General features: G+C 32.7%; 2 protein-coding genes across 3 annotated transcripts; both read left to right on the forward strand.

The window, feature by feature from the left end:
- The first annotated feature begins 6,452 nt into the window (after positions 1-6,452).
- Positions 6,453-10,131, forward strand: LOC110729115 (heme-binding-like protein At3g10130, chloroplastic). Of its 2 annotated transcripts, none has more exons than XM_021908825.1 (8): positions 6,453-6,980; positions 7,655-7,792; positions 7,895-7,963; positions 8,044-8,115; positions 8,600-8,682; positions 8,779-8,910; positions 9,303-9,516; positions 9,629-10,131. In XM_021908825.1, exons 1-8 carry the CDS (start codon positions 6,564-6,566, stop codon positions 9,677-9,679), a joined length of 1,176 nt encoding a protein of 391 aa, XP_021764517.1. In that variant the 5' UTR covers positions 6,453-6,563; the 3' UTR covers positions 9,680-10,131. The 2 variants fall into 2 exon arrangements, with proteins under 2 accessions (XP_021764517.1, XP_021764518.1); XM_021908826.1 differs by having other exon boundaries at positions 6,883-6,980; positions 7,659-7,792.
- Positions 10,132-12,510: 2,379 nt separating this feature from the next.
- Positions 12,511-15,844, forward strand: LOC110729116 (3-ketoacyl-CoA synthase 11-like). The gene is made up of 2 exons (XM_021908827.1): positions 12,511-13,102; positions 13,893-15,844. Exon 2 carries the CDS (start codon positions 13,911-13,913, stop codon positions 15,465-15,467), a length of 1,557 nt encoding a protein of 518 aa, XP_021764519.1. The 5' UTR covers positions 12,511-13,102; positions 13,893-13,910; the 3' UTR covers positions 15,468-15,844.
- Positions 15,845-17,211: the final 1,367 nt, after the last annotated feature.

The following is a 17,211-nucleotide window of genomic DNA, read 5'->3' on the forward strand; positions in this document are numbered from 1 at the left end:
ATTTAGAGAAATTATTAGACGACTTAAAAGTCATCATCCCAAAAATAATGCTAAGTGAATTAATGCCAATATATGTGAACATATGGACCAAATGTAGGTGAGTTAGCCGCCACAAGGAAAGGCCAATAGGCCATACATGGTACGTGGTTGCCCTTTGCCATGCACACTCTCTTGTGAGCCTTCCCTTCATTTCTCACGTGGATACCTTTGCTTAACATACGTTACTTTTACTTCCTTGTTTTTTACCCATGTATTTATACATAAAACATAAATGAACAATCTTCTTCATATTGGACAAAAAATCATTAGATTGATCCCCTTTCATAGAAGACTAGTGAGAAGCCCAAACGTTGCCTCAAGTTGCTATTGTTGTAGATGGCAATCGATAAATTTTATTAAACGCTTTTAAAAACTAAAATTATCATTGTCAAACATGAATTTAGTTATTTCTGAGTATAAAAAAATAATAATAATAATAATAAGAATTGAACATTGTGGTTTGTATATATGTAAAAAAAAATTACATAATATTAATAACAAAGTTGAAAGTTGATAATTGGCTTATTAGATGGTTAAATAGTCATCTTACAAAAGACTAATGGTTTAAATTTCATTATCCTTATAATGTTTTTAGGTGTATATATACTTATAATATATTTATATAATAATTATTCATTATTCACGAAATATGATCTTATTATAATTCAATTTATTATTCATATTTCCCTTTTTGTATCCTCATACAATATGAGATGCCAGATGTCAGATCAACGACTACAATTAATTGAATTAGGTTTTGTTCAATTAAAAAACTATCAAAATCGCAAGGCACCCTTTGTAGAAGAAGGCTACAGAGGACACTGCTTCAAGAGACGAGGGTATTTATCAATGTCAATTCTCATTCGCGATTGTAGTTTTACAGAATTAGAGTTGTTATTTGATTCAATTTTCATTGTATTTATCGTTTTTGATCTCTTTTGTAGATCCCATATAGCTTCTTAATAAAGAATTGATCTTCGTTCCCTTTTATAAAAAATAAAAAAATAATAAAATAAAAACAATATCCTTAAAATGGTCTCAAATAAAGCTTCACTCTGAATCACTTGTTTTCATGGTTTTCTTTTTAAAAAATAAATATATAAGACTTGATGATAGATAGATATATATAAAGGTGTTTGAACAACAAAACACCGGCAATGCAACATTATATTGATAGGCCGGTAAGGCTGTATACCGGTGTGGTAGTTAATATGCTACTCTTAATCATGGTTTAGTCTAGCTTAATATAATAATGTCAATATCACATGCATCTTCTTCACCAAAAAAAAAAAAAAAAATGTCAATAACTCCTCCACAATTTCCTGGCAAATATCCGGCGATGTCTCAACCTTTCCATCCCAAACACCCAATTCCGGCGATGTCCAATGATTTTGGTTTCAATGGCAATAAAGATGCATGATAAAAATTAGGCTTAGCTTGATACAAATGCTTAAATATTGATGAATATTAATATGATAAAAATTAGGCTTGATACAAATGCTTAAAGTTTGTAAAGTACTCCGTAGTCAATTGGATCATTGGATGATTACAAATTGTTAGTTTGTGTATTTCAGTTTTATACCATGATGAATTAAATTTATTCAAATTGTCCCTGATTTAAAAGAATAATTAAATTTGTACAAATTATGCCTGATATATGTATATATAAAACTAATTGCACAAATTAACATATGCAAATTAAGTACCCATATATGATAATACATACATGTACATATATTAATTAATAGCTCGTTCCATTATTGGTTTAATCTAATTTGGTGCATAAGACCCAAATTAAAGAAGCGTGTACATACAATACCATAGTATATATAGGAACTAAACTATTGAATTATAATACTAGTATGTGTCTATATATAGAGGGTTTCATATATATATATCTATGCATATGTAATAATCCTAGCTAGCTAGGGTTAGGGTTTTATATATATAGTGCTAAAAATAAGCTAATTAAGTAAGTAATTAATATCAAAAGACCATTGATTAACATAATAATTACTCTAGCAACATGACTCTCCCTAGTCTCCCATGACTAAGTGGTGTGGTTAGATTGATCTTCATGCAGCCGGCGCATAATCATATGAACCATCATCGTCGTCGTCATCCCCATCAGGTTCCATTGCCTTTGCAAGGATACCATTTGTGCCTCCACACACGACGTGTGCTTGATGAGGATGATTATGAATCTCCGCATGCATGACCATGCACCATAAACCAAGTATAAGAGCTAGATTAGATGCCACCATTTTAATTTTTAGTGAAGTGGGAGAGATTTAATTTATTAGAAGCTAGGTTAGATTATTAATTAAAGACTTTTAGATGGGCTAAACATATATAATAAGGTAATAGAAGTGACCAATTTATATAGGGTAAAAGATGATATAAAGTTGAAGTGAGAAAGGAGGTGCCCATGAACAAGTGAGGAATGGAGGAGGGAGGAATGTGTTGAGAACGTGAAGGCGTATGGTCAGTAAAAGTGTGAATTACATGGAAAATATCACTCTTTTGATTGGTGATAATTTGCTTTTTTGATGGTGCATTGAGTTCTAGTTTTTTTGATTTGTTGGCCAAAAAGCTACTTAGTGATCCGTTGTTCACAAGAATCAATGTTGTCGAGATTACATAGGTAGAGAAGGTATATATACAATTATCCGATAATTGGAATATAAAAAACATGTCATCATATTATGTAAGGTTGCATCTTGTAAAAATTAAAATGGCTTGATTTTTAAAATTTATTCAGAAACCGATCCTTTTAAAAATTTATGGTACGATATTGTTTGTCTAGAAGGTAAACTATGAACCTAAAATCCAGGTAACCTAATTTAAAATTTCTGTGACATACAAGTTAATTACATGGCTTTAAAATGAGCTACTATTATACAAAGATAAGATTGATAAATTTGGAGCCTTTACTTTTATGTCATCTTTGGTTAAATTTATGTGTGAAGATGAGATTAATGAATGGAGCATTGGAGCCTTTATATATTGTCGTCTTTGATTAAAACTGATCTAGTTATAATAACTTCAATTATTATATAAATGGAAAGGTGACAAGTGCTTCTACCTTACCTAGCTAGTAGCTTAGTAGTTTTCTGCCAAACCAATTCCATGAGATAGTTGAATCACTGTTAGGGCTTGTTTGGTTCACCTTATTTTTGCTTATCTAAACTAATCTGATCTGATCTGATCTGATTTGGTATGGTCTAATTTTATCTAATCTGGCCTGATGTAATATGAATGTCATATTTGATCAAACTTTGACCTTGAATATACAATAATCTATACGGAAAAATATATCAAGTGGGGTATTGTTAGATTCGTAATAACGTGATTTTCATAATTTTTTTCATTACAAAATTAAAGATATTTAGTGATAAAAATTGCACATAAAACGATAATCTGATCAGAACTTATTTTTCCTGATCTGATTTATAATCTGACCAAAACTTATTTTTTCTAAAATAAATTTAAAAAAAAAAAAAGTGAACTGAACAAGGCCTTATTTGGTTCAATCTATTAAAAAAGACACTTATACTACCTCCATTTTTTTTAATTAGTTGGCACGTTTTGACTTTAGTATTATTCACACACTCCCCTTTGACCGTATTTTGTGATTTATATGTAATATAAAATATAGTCATGTGGGGTCTTGTTAGATTCGTCACGGTATCCATTTTCTAAATATCAACTTTTTGTAATTTTTGCTTATCGGTAACCAAAGATATTAACGTTTGGATTTGTACATTGGCAAACATGACTAAAGAAACATGTCAACTAAAAAGAAACGGAGGAAGTATAAATTAAAACTTCTTTGTACAAATTTTATCACATTAATTACTTGTTTAAAATACAATATTTATGTTTCGATTAGGGTTAACATATTTTACAACAGCTAATTCGATCATATATTTGTGTAATTGTGTGCATGCAATGATATGCATGCTTTCTTGTAAATCAGCTACGAAGTATATTTTAATGCATGCATGCATCAACCGGGAAGATATATTTAGAATAGCAGTATCCGTAACTATTTAGCCCCTCCTTAGCTTGTACAAAAAAACCTCCAAGATTTATTATGTACAAAAAAAAAAAACAAATCGCGTCTAAATAAAGATTAAAAAATTACAGAAGATTAGGACATAGAAAATATATACAACAACATGAAAGTAAGTGATATATTAGTAAAAGTCATGCATTATAACAAAAGAGTCTTGAAGTTAGCTACTCCGATCCTCTTATTGTCATTATTAGTTTGGGATTGAATCTTCTTTAGAATTATAAAGGACCAAACTTTTTTTTTTTCTTTTTTTTGACACAATATAAATGGACCAAACTTGTTTGGGCTTTCACTGCACGAATGTTATGTATAGTAAGTTTAATTTGACACAATACAACTAACTATAAAGCTAGCTATATTCACCTCAACTTCAATTCAAAACAAACAAGTATTCTCATTTCTGTAATAGTAAGCTTAATTTGAAACAGTTAACTAATTTGTTAAATTTCAATTGAGGTAAAAAGGGGAAAAAATCACTATAAAGCAAGTTTATATTGTGATTTCATCATATATATGGTCAACAATTTCATGTGTACTATAACTTGCTCAAGTAATTTTTTGAAGAAATTGATCATTAAACATTATTTCAAATTATGGCAAGTTATAGTACGTACATATGGACATGTAACTCACATAACTCCATAGGAGTATGGTATAAGACCATAACATATAGTTTAATATATACAAATATATGAACCAATGAATAACATACTTATTATTACTTTCATTTGGCAACTACATACAAACATAATATACCCCCAATTAATTAACTAGCTAGGGCTTACAAACATCTATATGTAAAGGCATGAATGTATGTAATTCTATCTAACAAGGGTTAAGCTAAGGTAACTAGTACATTCAAGTACCATTATTATTTTTCCAAATTAAATTCAATTCTTCCTCATGCAGCAGGCGCAAAATCGTATGGACCGTCAATATTAGCATCGTCATCATCATCTCTGCCGGGTTCCATAGCCATAACAAGGCTTCCATTCGCGCTATAAACAGTATAAACACCATGGATATGTGCATGATCATGATCATCTATCTCCACATGGACAAACATGCTCCATAAATCAAGAATAAGAGATAAAGTAGGAGCCATAATTCGACAAATAATAATTTTTTTTTGGTAAGGAAAGGTAAACAAAAAGTTAGGATAGTCTTCTAATATATCAAGACTATAACTAGACAAAGATATATACTGTAATATATATGGAGTACGTCAGTACGTGTATGTGTGCTAAACTGCTAACTAGCTAAGGTGCTTTGGCTAGGAGCGCGATAACAATATATATAGAGAGAAGGAAATTATTAAAAGAGATCAATGGTGTGAAAGAGAGAGGTGGCCATGAAAAGATGAACTATGAAAGAACATGAAGATGTATGGCGTGAGCATGTCGACAACTATTCTCCATATGTTGTTTGGGTTTATACTATACATTGTACTCCTCTAGATGCCAAGTGCTTCAAAAAATGCCCTTTGTGTGTGGATTGACTGGATTCCGAATCAACACTCTATTTTAGCCTTTTAGCCTTTTGGTCCATCACTCCTCATATATGCAATGTGTTAATTATAAATAACGGCTTTTGAATTCACTAAAAGGAAACTCGACATCAAAATATAACTTGAGTCTTCTATGACTCTAATAATTCTCAAATGAAGAAGAATTTTGGTAAACACAATACAATTGGTACTAATGAAGAACTGGTATTGACTAACTAATTGTATAGTTGATTGTATAAAAATATTTGGTAAATAGTTAATTATTTAAAGTTATTTGAGTATATAAAATGACCAATAAGCTAATTGTGAGAGTAAATAATTAAGATAAGGTTTTAGATTAAATAGGAGCACAAGTGTAATTTCACCTAAAAATTCTGAATTATTTAGTGGTCAATCAGCTGATATTGATCAAGTAAGCCATTTTCGCCCTAATAAGATTTTGGAAAAATATATTAAAAAGCTAAAAATGAAAAGAATTGACAATAAATAAACATTTATTACACCGATTTACTCGTGAATTGTTGATAAATTCTCAACTTAATACTAAAAAAGGAAGCATATTAAATGCTTAGCATTGCCCTAACATTTTTACCAACCACAAAATTTCTAATATTATTAGCATTACTACCTTAAAATTGTTTTTAGTGTTAGTGGTTTTATGATAAAACTACCAATAATATTAGTGGTTTTATTACCTATAAATAGCACAAAATTATGTGATTAATGCCAATATGTCACCAATCTTATGGGCCATAGGCCCATAGCCATACCCCAAGGATGTATGTCAAGATTTTGAACTTCTACCGTCCCCAAAATGAACAACAGAGCAAATTCATTTTTGTGGTTGAAATTAATTTTCCAACAATTTCTAATTGTAATCCAATCCAACTAAAACAAAAGTCAAAAACAAAAAATGAACAACACCCATTTCTTGAAAAAATGGCAGCAAGAGCTCAACTCTCCCACACAATTTCCCGGCCAATTTCCGGCGTATCCCCAACTTTCCGGCGACGTTTCACCGGAATTACCTTCCCAATAACAAATCCTAAAAACCCAATTCCTAGAATTTCAAAAAAATGGGGGAATTCAAAGTTTGCAATAAAGCTAAGTTTACAAGTAGAAGAGAGTAAAATCCCAGCAAAATCAACGGTTGATGTTCAACGAATGGTTGAATTTTTGTATGAAGATTTACCTCATTTGTTTGATGATCAAGGGATTGATCGGACGGCTTACGATGAGCGTGTGATGTTCAGGGACCCCATTACTAAGCATGATACTATTTCTGGGTATTTGTTTAATATTGCTTTTTTGAAGCAGATTTTTAGGCCTATTTTCCAACTACATTGGGCTAAGCAGGTAAAAAAAAATCTTCCTTTTTTTAAATTGGTTGATTTAATTATTGTTCTGAAGTTTTGTGCAGTAGTTACACTTTTACAGTAGATGTTTTAATTGTGAAGGGTAGTGGGAGTATTATCGTAATACTTCCTCCGTTTCATATTAGTTTTCGATGCACTGTATTATGTATTATGATCAATTAATTAGGTAGAATATGTAAAGTACTTTATATGATTGTAGCAGGCAGTTAGATATGGTGGATTGGTGGTAGTAGTGGTGATTTTTGTGTAGTTTTGCGAGGAAAGTTTCAAACTGATATCCATGAAAGTACGTTTTTTCTTCATATACAAGTACTAATTTTAATTACCGCCCTACAGTTGGTATTGAGTGGTACTAGAAATTTATGAAGCACTAATTGTTAGCGTTGCATTATCATGGACATTGACTAATCACGTCATATATTACCACCCACCAAACAGGCTGTTAAGGCATTTAAATTTTCGCGTTGAAAGTCTTACTAGACTAAATAGAGCTAAAATTTTCGTGTTCCACTTTTTATAATGCTGTACGTGTAACTAGATTTTCGGCGTCATTACTCAGAACTGAATGTCATGTAGGGATTTTCTGGCATGATCTTTAATCTGTGTGGGTTACTTTCCTAAATTTGCTCGTTTAAGTGACTTGAGTTGTTGTAGACAGGGCCATATGAGATAACTACAAGGTGGACTATGGTAATGACATTTATTCCCTTGCCGTGGAAACCAGAATTGGTCTTCACTGGAACTTCAGTAATGGGCATCAACCCTGAGACAGGAAAATTCTGTAGTCATGTGGTGAGCTCAGTCGCCATGTGAATTGGTTAAATTTGGTGTACGGACTTATATGAAAATTCGAGAGACCTTATAAGTACATTTCTGACATTGTGAAATATGTAGGATTACTGGGATTCTATAAAGGCCAATGACTATTTTTCTTTGGAAGGCTTATGGGATGTGTTTAGACAGGTATTTGTGTCTTTATTAGTGTAATGAGCTTATGTCATATGCTCTTCAGATTATTAACTAAACACACTCCTTATATGCAGCTTCGTATGTACAAGACACCGGACTTGGAAACACCTAAATATCAGATACTGAAAAGAACTGCAAACTATGAGGTTTGATTTTCTGTACACTGAAGTATATAATGGCGGAATCTCTTCTCTTGTGATTGCAGTTCCATATGATACAAATCTTTGCCTCCTTTCTTAAGGTTGTTTGTTAAGGACGGCTTAGAAAGCTTAAGATTCTTTTTACTATCAAATTGAATAATAGAAAATCTTATGGCAGTCTGGCACCCTAACGGCCTACCAAGTACAACAGGTGTATTTGTATACAATGGACTTAGTCACCTCAAATTTCATAAATGTCACCCACTAATCTACAATCTGATAAAGGTTACATCTTTTTGTGTTGTCCTCTCTCTTTCTCTTTTTGAGGAATTAGGATTAAGAATTTAAGATCCTTCAACAACACTAGCTTGATGAGATTCATATCCATTCCTGGTTTTTTATTTCACTTAAATCTAATATGTGATCCTGAGGAGAGTACAGTCAGTACACTCACAATTCTCACTACACTGTTATTTATGCAAAAACACAGGTACGAAAGTATGCCCCATTTATAGTCGTGGAAACTCAGGGTGACAAGCTTTCTGGATCAGCTGGCTTTAATTCTGTCGCTGGGTAAGTATCATTCCTATTGTTAGACCTATCATCTGCAGGTCAGATAAACTGGTGTTCCCAACAATGATAAGCAATGAGAATTGTTCTTTTCTCCAGATACATATTTGGAAAAAATTCGAAGGAAGAGAAGATACCCATGACTACCCCTGTCTTCACGGAGACCAATGATGCTGGAGAGTCAAAAGTGTCCGTTCAGATAGTCCTTCCTCAAGATAAAGACCTTGACAGGTGGGACTTTGGCCTCCATGGCTGTTAGAATTGGTCTTACTTCCCTCGTAATAGGCCACAAAGTTACGATACCATAACTATCCTCCGTTATCTAAGTTTTAATTTGCACCATGCCCGAAGTAATCTTTCTTTGAAATTCTTAGTTGATGATAACAAGAAGGATATTCTGGCAAGTCAAACTATAACTTGTTAAATTGAGAAATGAGCATATTATTTATGGACAGGGTATCGTTTATTGCTATATCAATTTGTACATATCATGCTCACAATTTACGATATTATCACCATGTTCTTGGAATAAAGTAGTGTCAGGTGGCTCTGCCAGCAGCTTACTAATCGTAGAAAAGTTTGTTTGTATGGCTAACTTGAGCAATTGTGTATGTGTGTATTAGTTTGCCTGACCCTAATCAAGAGACTATCAACCTGAGGAGAGTAGAAGGAGATATTGCTGCAGCACTAAAATTCAGTGGAAAACCTACAGAGGAAGTCGTCAGACAAAAAGAAAGAGAACTTCGGGATAGTCTTATCAGAGATGGTCTCAGACCGAGAAAAGGGTGCTTGCTTGCTCGCTACAATGATCCTGGCCGAACATGGGAGTTCATCATGGTAAGAAGCATTTGTTGTGCAAGTTCATCTTTTGTGAATCGTGTGTCTTGATTACAGGCTCTTACATCTGTTCTCTTTTCCTGCTTTTTTTGGTGGTCTCACTGTACTGAAGAGGAATGAGGTGCTGATATGGCTTGAAGAATTTAGGTTAGAAGAAGATTAGGAAAACTCAGACATTCAAGCTGTTGAAGTAGAACTTCTGATTGCCATGTTTGTTCGGATCACCTCTTCTGGAAGCTGAAGATGAAGATGAAAAATTGAAAACCATATGGATTAGCAATGTTAGATAAACCATAATGATTACATACGTTACTTCATGATATTCTAGGCACAAAGTGTATGAAAACAAAAATCAAGAAGTATGTTCACTTTGTTCTTAGTTTAGATGAGTGTTTGATTATAAAGGTATGGAAACAAAACTAGGCATGCCTTCTCACAAGGCAAAAGCTAGCCTAGTTAGTCAATGTACAATAGTGTCCAAAATCGAAGATCCTATGCTCTAAACTTCTAAAACAATGTGTCGATAAGTGGTTACCAAATTATGTAATGCTCAATTTGCTACTCGATAGATATCTTATTTTTCTAGTTGAGTCATCGACTCATCGGCTTTTATAATTTTATTTATTTTACTACTTCCGGTCCAAATTACTCTCAACTTTGGAATATTTTATATCTTACAAATAACACTCCAAAGTTGCGAATAATTTGTACCGAAGTTAGTATTTAGTTTTCTTTCTGTACACCTTTGACTTGACTTTTACCTCCAATCATTGATTGTTATGCGCAACGAGATTTAAACTTCAGAAGTACTTTTCCTCGCAGTAGCATGCGTGCAATGTGGTCATATTGGTCAAAAAGGTTCTAGAATCAATAGTTTATTTATATTATTGGTTTATATAGATTTATTGATTTATATTATCTAAACGAAATTATTGATTTATATTAAACAGTATTAGTTGTGCAAGTATTTATTAATCATGCATTGAATTTGTAGAAATTGACTTCATTAGCTTTGGAAACATGTGATCGTTAAGACGTAAACCTTCCTAGAAAGCTTCATGCGTATGTCTATGGATCAAATATGTAGGAATATTGGTTGAATTAAATAACTAAAGAAGACTTATATCGCGAATGTAATCATGTATTATGGTTGATTTTAAGATGGCACTAGTTTTGCTAGAAACAAGATGTTTATTTTTTTACGAAAACAAGACGTTTATTAAAAATGTGAATTATTCTACTTTTGACTAGACAAGACGAGTTTGAAAAGTATTCGGTTGTCGAATATGAATTTTCTTGAACAAACTAAAATTATACGTAGTAAAAATTAATTTTATTATTCCAACTTAACTATTTAAATAATCCTAGATGTAAGTCAAGTCCAATTTATAAATCAAGTCGATTTGATATTTATACAATCTACTTATGTACTTAATATGAAGTGGAGTATGTTTTTAAATAGATATTAAAGGTTGAATCCCGCCCTTTATATTTTGGTCTAAAAAATCCGCTGAAGATAATATTTATCAATTAATAAGAGTGCTTCCTCACTTTTAAAAATATGTCATTATATCATAATTAAAAGACGGTTACGGTTTTATCGTAGGTAGGATAAGAGATAGGGAAAGCTAAAATATAGTTGTATGCAATTAAAAGCTACCCTTACATTACTTTGTAAGGAGGAAATGAAATCACATGAGCAATTGATCAAAGCAAGACGTCAAGTTTGACACTTAATTTTGTGCAAACATTAAAAAAATATAGTTTAAGTCTTGAAGATGACCAAAGCATTGCACTAGTATTTACTCGTAATTCCTAACTACCAACAGCTTAAAGCAACATATGTAAGTAGTCTATAAAATCATCCCTTTCATCAAATTATTAGGGCAATGAACACTAATCTCATTGTCAAACAATCTTATTACTTGTAATTACGGAGTAATTCATATCGGGTTAATTTACATAAAGAAAATTGAGGGGGGAAATTACCAATAATAGACATATCTAGATTTAAGTAGATCATAGTATCATACCAATCAAGACTAAGAAAATCTAATCATATTTTATTTCTTTTGAAAAAAAAGAAAAGATAAAAGAAGCATTAGGAATCTCTAGGATGGAAATTTCTAATGTAAGAAAATCTATTGAAATGGATATAGCATCACACTTACTTCAAACAGTATATGAAGAAAATTATAGTATTGTTTGGTAATTCCCTTACATTATCCATTATTCTAGGTAAACTTGTGTTTTATTCACCTGAATTTTCATTTATCTAAACCTATTTTATCTTATTAAAACTTATAAGAACTAATTAATCTTTATTAAAACTTATTGTAGTTGGAATTTGAACTTGAATACCTTAATCAGAACTTATTTTTTCTTAACTTATCTAATCTGAACTTATTTAAACGTCCGTCAACTTATAAGACTTTAATTAAGTAAAATTATAATTAACAAATTAAGGCCTTACTGTTTCTTTTTACCTAAGTACCTATATCCAATATTCATGTATAAACTTTATGTTTACCCTTTTTTCATAAAAGCTTTAGCTTTGTTCATTTAATAATTTGTGTTGGATTAAACACAACATACATTTTCACAAGATTAACTTTTTACAAAATATGTTTTTTATCAATAAAATAATAGTCAAATGTTGACAAACATGTCAGGTCAAAATAATGTAACTATGGATAATAAAATTTAATAACTTTATATTTAACCAGTGTTGTAAAAATAAGTGTTTCAAAGGCTACAAATAACAAAATGAATAATGTAATTGTTTGATCCAAAGAAAGATGTTGTGGCGTGAATTCGTTAATTCCGGCGCAAGCGAGGTGCTCATTGTATCGCCGATACGTTTGTTTTCAAAAGCAGTGACGAAGTCATGCCACATCATCTTCCTTTTGATCAACAATTACATTATTCATTCCGTTATTCGTTGCCTTTGAAACACTTATTTTATAATAATCAGTACTCCCACATACAAAACATTAATAAAAACACGTCAAACCGACTTTCAATACGAGGAACTTTACAACTTGTTCACAAGTCTTCCTTACCTTACGTTATGCTTATGGTACTATAAATATAGCCGTTGATCACACACAAAAAATAACACCCAAATCTCAAACATTTCAAACCCAGTAGGCGCCGCCGCGCAAGTAACACAAATAATCTCTCACTACCCAAAAAAAAAAAACTCCTTTAATTAATTTTTAAATTTTAATTTTATTAATATTAATTTCTTAATAAATAATCGCGAGAAACGCGTAAGTTTGCTGTTGCCAGTTCCTCATTTCAGTCAGTGGTAACCCATTATCTTCTCCACTCAATTATAAAAAAATTTACTATTGAACTGGGTTTTTGTCTAATTATAGATTCATATTTAGTCTTAATTTTTATTTTTTTAAGAAAAAATAGTGAATTATTTTGCTAAAAAGTCAATTCTTTTTTTTTTTTTTTTTTGGCTTTTTTGGGGGTTTCACGTGGTTGAGATTCCTCCTCCATTCTTTGCATTTGGGAGGGTCCCTTTTTACAACTCTGTCATTTGTTTGCTGCTCTGGTGGGATCTTCTTACTCTCTGGTTAGTTTCTGATCTGGGTTTTTTTTTCTTCTAATTTTTCTAATTTTTTTGAACTTTTTTGGTGTAAATTTGGATGAACTGATTTGATTTATGGATTAAGTATGCATCTAGGGTTGATTTGATGTTTTAATGATGATAAAGATTTGATTTTGTTTGAATTTTTTTGGTGGCAAAGTTGTGCATATTTTAGATTAACTGTTGTGATTAATTTTTAATTAGTTTTTATTTAGATTGTTTGATTTTGTAATGATGAAAAAGTTGTGAACTTTTTAAGTGATTAGTTTATGGTTTTCTATTTGATTAGGATTGGATGATGATGATGGCATTTCTAAGCATGATTTGGGTTTTTTTTGTGTTTAATTGAAATGGGTTGGTTTTAATTTTTATTGATTTGGTTTTAGTGCTAATTCTTCATCTGGGTTGACGTGATTTGTTGAATTTGAAAAAGATAGGAACTTTATTTTGGATAAACTGAGAATTGGGATTTGGGAAGTTTAGAGAAAGTGTAAATTGTGATTATGGATCTAAATCAATTTTGTTTAGGGTTTATGAATTTCTTGTTTCAAGTGAGACAATTACATAAATCGGTTGACTTAAATTTTCAGATGTAAATAATAAAGAAAAATCAAATTCTGTTTGAATTTTGAGTTAAAGGTGTTTTATCTCTTACTGATGCTTAAAGATACAGTGTTTTTGTCATGCTTTTGGTATAAATAAGAAGTAAGAACATTACCAGCTTTTTTGCATATAGTTGGATTCAGTCTAATTCAATTCTGTAATGTTTACATAGAGTGGAAGAAGGAATAAAATGGCGGAGGCAAAACCCACTACACCCCTGATCCCACCATCAGCAACCAACTCGTCGGCTTCACCGTCGAGAAAGCTACCTGATTTTAAGCAATCTGTGAGGTTGAAGTATGTCAAGCTTGGTTACCATTACCTTATTACTCATGCTATGTACCTTTTACTGACTCCTTTTGTAGTCATACTTGCTGCTCAGCTCTCCACTTTTTCACTAGAAGACATTAATTTGCTTTGGGAGCATCTTCAATATAACCTTATTTCTGTGATTATCTGCTCAACCCTTATTGTCTTCCTGTCCACTTTGTACTTTATGACCCGCCCTCGCCCTGTTTACCTTGTTAATTTCTCATGCGCTAAGCCAAATGATTCCCTTAAATGTCCGAGGCCCTATTTCATGGATAAAACTGAGTCTGCTAAGGTGTTTTCTGACCAAATCCTTGGTTTTCAGAGAAAAATCCTTGAGAGGTCTGGCCTTGGGGAGGAAACTTACCTACCAGAGTCTCTTCATAATACACCTCCAAACCCTTCTATGGCGTCTGCCCGGGCTGAGGCCGAGGAGGTGATGTATGGTGCCATTGATGAGCTATTAGCCAAGACCAATGTGAAACCCAAGGATATTGGGATTTTAGTTGTCAACTGTAGCTTGTTTAATCCTACCCCTTCCCTCTCTGCAATGATTGTGAACCATTATAAGCTACGAGGGAACATTGTGAGCTATAACCTTGGAGGAATGGGATGTAGTGCCGGGGTCATTTCCATTGATCTTGCTAAGCAACTCCTTCAAGTTCACCCAAATTCTTATGCTTTGGTTGTTAGTACTGAAAACATCACTTTGAATTGGTACCTAGGGAATGAACGTTCAATGCTTCTTCCGAATTGCTTGTTTAGAATGGGTGCTGCTGCTATACTTCTTTCTAACAAAAGATCGGATAAGAGAAGGTCCAAGTACCAGTTAGTTCACAGTGTTAGGACCCATAAAGGTTCTGATGATAAGTGCTACTCTTGTGTTTACCAAGAAGAAGATGCTGAAGGGAAGGTTGGTGTTTCTCTATCCAAAGAATTGATGGCAGTTGCTGGTGATGCCTTGAAAACCAACATTACTACTCTCGGGCCTCTTGTTCTTCCAATGTCCGAACAACTGCTCTTCTTGGCCACATTGGTTGGAAAGAAACTTTTCAATATGAAGATCAAGCCTTACATACCTGATTTCAAGTTGGCTTTCGAGCACTTTTGCATCCATGCTGGGGGTAGAGCCGTGCTTGATGAGCTAGAAAAGAACTTGCAGCTCAGCGAGTGGCACATGGAGCCATCTAGGATGACCCTTTATAGGTTCGGTAACACCTCAAGTAGCTCTCTGTGGTATGAATTGGCATACTCAGAAGCTAAGGGGAGGATGAGGAAAGGAGATCGAGTGTGGCAGATTGCATTTGGGTCTGGTTTCAAGTGCAACAGTGCAGTCTGGAAGGCTCTCAGAACAGTAAACCCTGCTAAGGAGAAGAATCCATGGATGGACGAGATCCATAAGTTTCCAGTCAATGTTCCGTTGGTGTCTCCATTTTAAATCGTGTTTTCATGGTTGTGTGATTCACTTATAGCCATCTTGCCAATGGGTTGCAGTCCCTGTATTGTCATAGAGAAACTACGATTAATGACTTGAGAGATGGCAGGGCAAATTTTGGTACATTTTTCAACATGTAGAGGTAGAAGCCAATGCTGATGTTTGTGTGGTGAAGTCCTCTTCCCATCTTTCGCTTTAACTGTACCCAGCAGATTATGAAATTCTTGTAGTTATTTTTTCTCTTGGAGTCTTCGTGCTGTTGAAGATACTCGGTGATGTACTTATTAGTTTATCCTTTGATGGTTCAATTGTACCATATCTTTCGTGTTGAACTTTCAAATTTTATGCCAATTCAGAATTCTCTTCAAATTTCATCTCTAGTCATGGTATTTTATATCGTTGAATGTTAAGACAGCAAAACAAGTTCCATTTTGTTTCGAGGTTTGTTGTTCACTTGTCATCAATGTATCTTTAGAAACTGCTTCAGAGGCATCAGATGTTTACTAAAACAAGTTCCATTTTGTTTTGAGGTTTGTTGTTCACAATTTCTCTGGCCGAGACTGCCAGGATTCAATCTTCTGGGACTAGTACAGGTCTTCTTCCTTGAAGGACCGCAATCATCTACCAATAGTTAACAACAAATGCAACCACGTTCCGATGTTTTCACTTGTACACAAGTCGCAACCTGTATGACCACGATACATTCCACTTGTGCACCTTGCGAGCTTTGCTCGTAGGAAAGTAGTGACCAAGAAGGGTATCGGAGCCTAGAACTTTCAAAGAAAAGAAGACAAATCAAAATTTGTGGTGGAAATTCTAAGATGCTGACTAGTGACAAGCATACTGTTCTGAACTTCTAGCAAGCTGTCCAGTTCTAGAAAATTTTGGTTCTGTTTTTCTACTTTGCCGGGAACAAAAATTTGTTGTAATCCTCCTGATTCTGATTGCTTTAATTTGTGATGTTGTGACAAGTACGTGGATATCACTATTGAAATATCCATACTTGTCTATTTACATTTGGAAAGGCGGATACCACATAAGAGAATTGATTAACCAATTAATCTTGTGTAAGGCGGGCTTACGTAATAGTTTTTATGGTAACTTTGATAATTATAACGGTAACTTTTTTTTTTACAAGTGTTTTAAAACAGTAAAATTTGTAATGAACTTGATCACAAGTTTAAAACATTTAAATTTATTTCAGGAAGATGGTAACTTTTGTATACCTTATATATTTATCATATATGGGTAATTTTAAATACCTTTAGGGCGAGGTAGAATTTGTGTTGAATAAAAGCCAATTGACCAGATTGGTAAATAAAAAAACCCTTAGTGACAATTTGGTAAAATAACTTACTCCGCGACAATTTGGTAAAAAAAACTAACCTTAAACGACAATTTGGTAATTAAAATAATCTCAGGCGACAATTAACTCAAACAATACAAAAATTCCCGATAAATTTCTCGTGAATGCTTAATTTAGTTCGTTTTTCTTGTTATTTTACCAACCGTTTTACAGAAATAACAATATGAAGAAAAAAAAAAGTTAAGCTTCAATTTTCACTTAAGTTTCATACCCATTATAACGAAATTTTTTTTAAAAGGGATTGGAAATAAAAAGGGATGACATGTAAATTCAAAATTTTAAATGGGAAAAATAAATTTAAGAACACAAAAACAAATTAAATTAGGATTTTTTAAGAGTTTGTCGGGAAAAAAATAGATTTTTTTGGTCTAAATGTCGTCG

The sequence above is a fragment of the Chenopodium quinoa genome, unplaced genomic scaffold (assembly GCF_001683475.1).
Source record: "Chenopodium quinoa cultivar QQ74 unplaced genomic scaffold, ASM168347v1, whole genome shotgun sequence".
In the NCBI taxonomy this organism is placed as follows: domain Eukaryota; kingdom Viridiplantae; phylum Streptophyta; class Magnoliopsida; order Caryophyllales; family Amaranthaceae; genus Chenopodium; species Chenopodium quinoa.

What these genes read in the sequence shown, in the direction of transcription:
- LOC110729115 (XM_021908825.1), top strand. Translation starts at nt 6,564, where the DNA reads ATGGCAGCAAGAGCTCAACTCTCCCACACAATTTCCCGGCCAATTTCC. An exon ending in AACTACATTGGGCTAAGCAG is followed by an intron (nt 6,981 to 7,654) that starts GTAAAAAAAAAT and finishes GAGTTGTTGTAG; the next exon opens with ACAGGGCCATATGAGATAAC. An exon ending in GGCTTTAATTCTGTCGCTGG is followed by an intron (nt 8,683 to 8,778) that starts GTAAGTATCATT and finishes TCTTTTCTCCAG; the next exon opens with ATACATATTTGGAAAAAATT.
- LOC110729116 (XM_021908827.1), top strand. Translation starts at nt 13,911, where the DNA reads ATGGCGGAGGCAAAACCCACTACACCCCTGATCCCACCATCAGCAACC.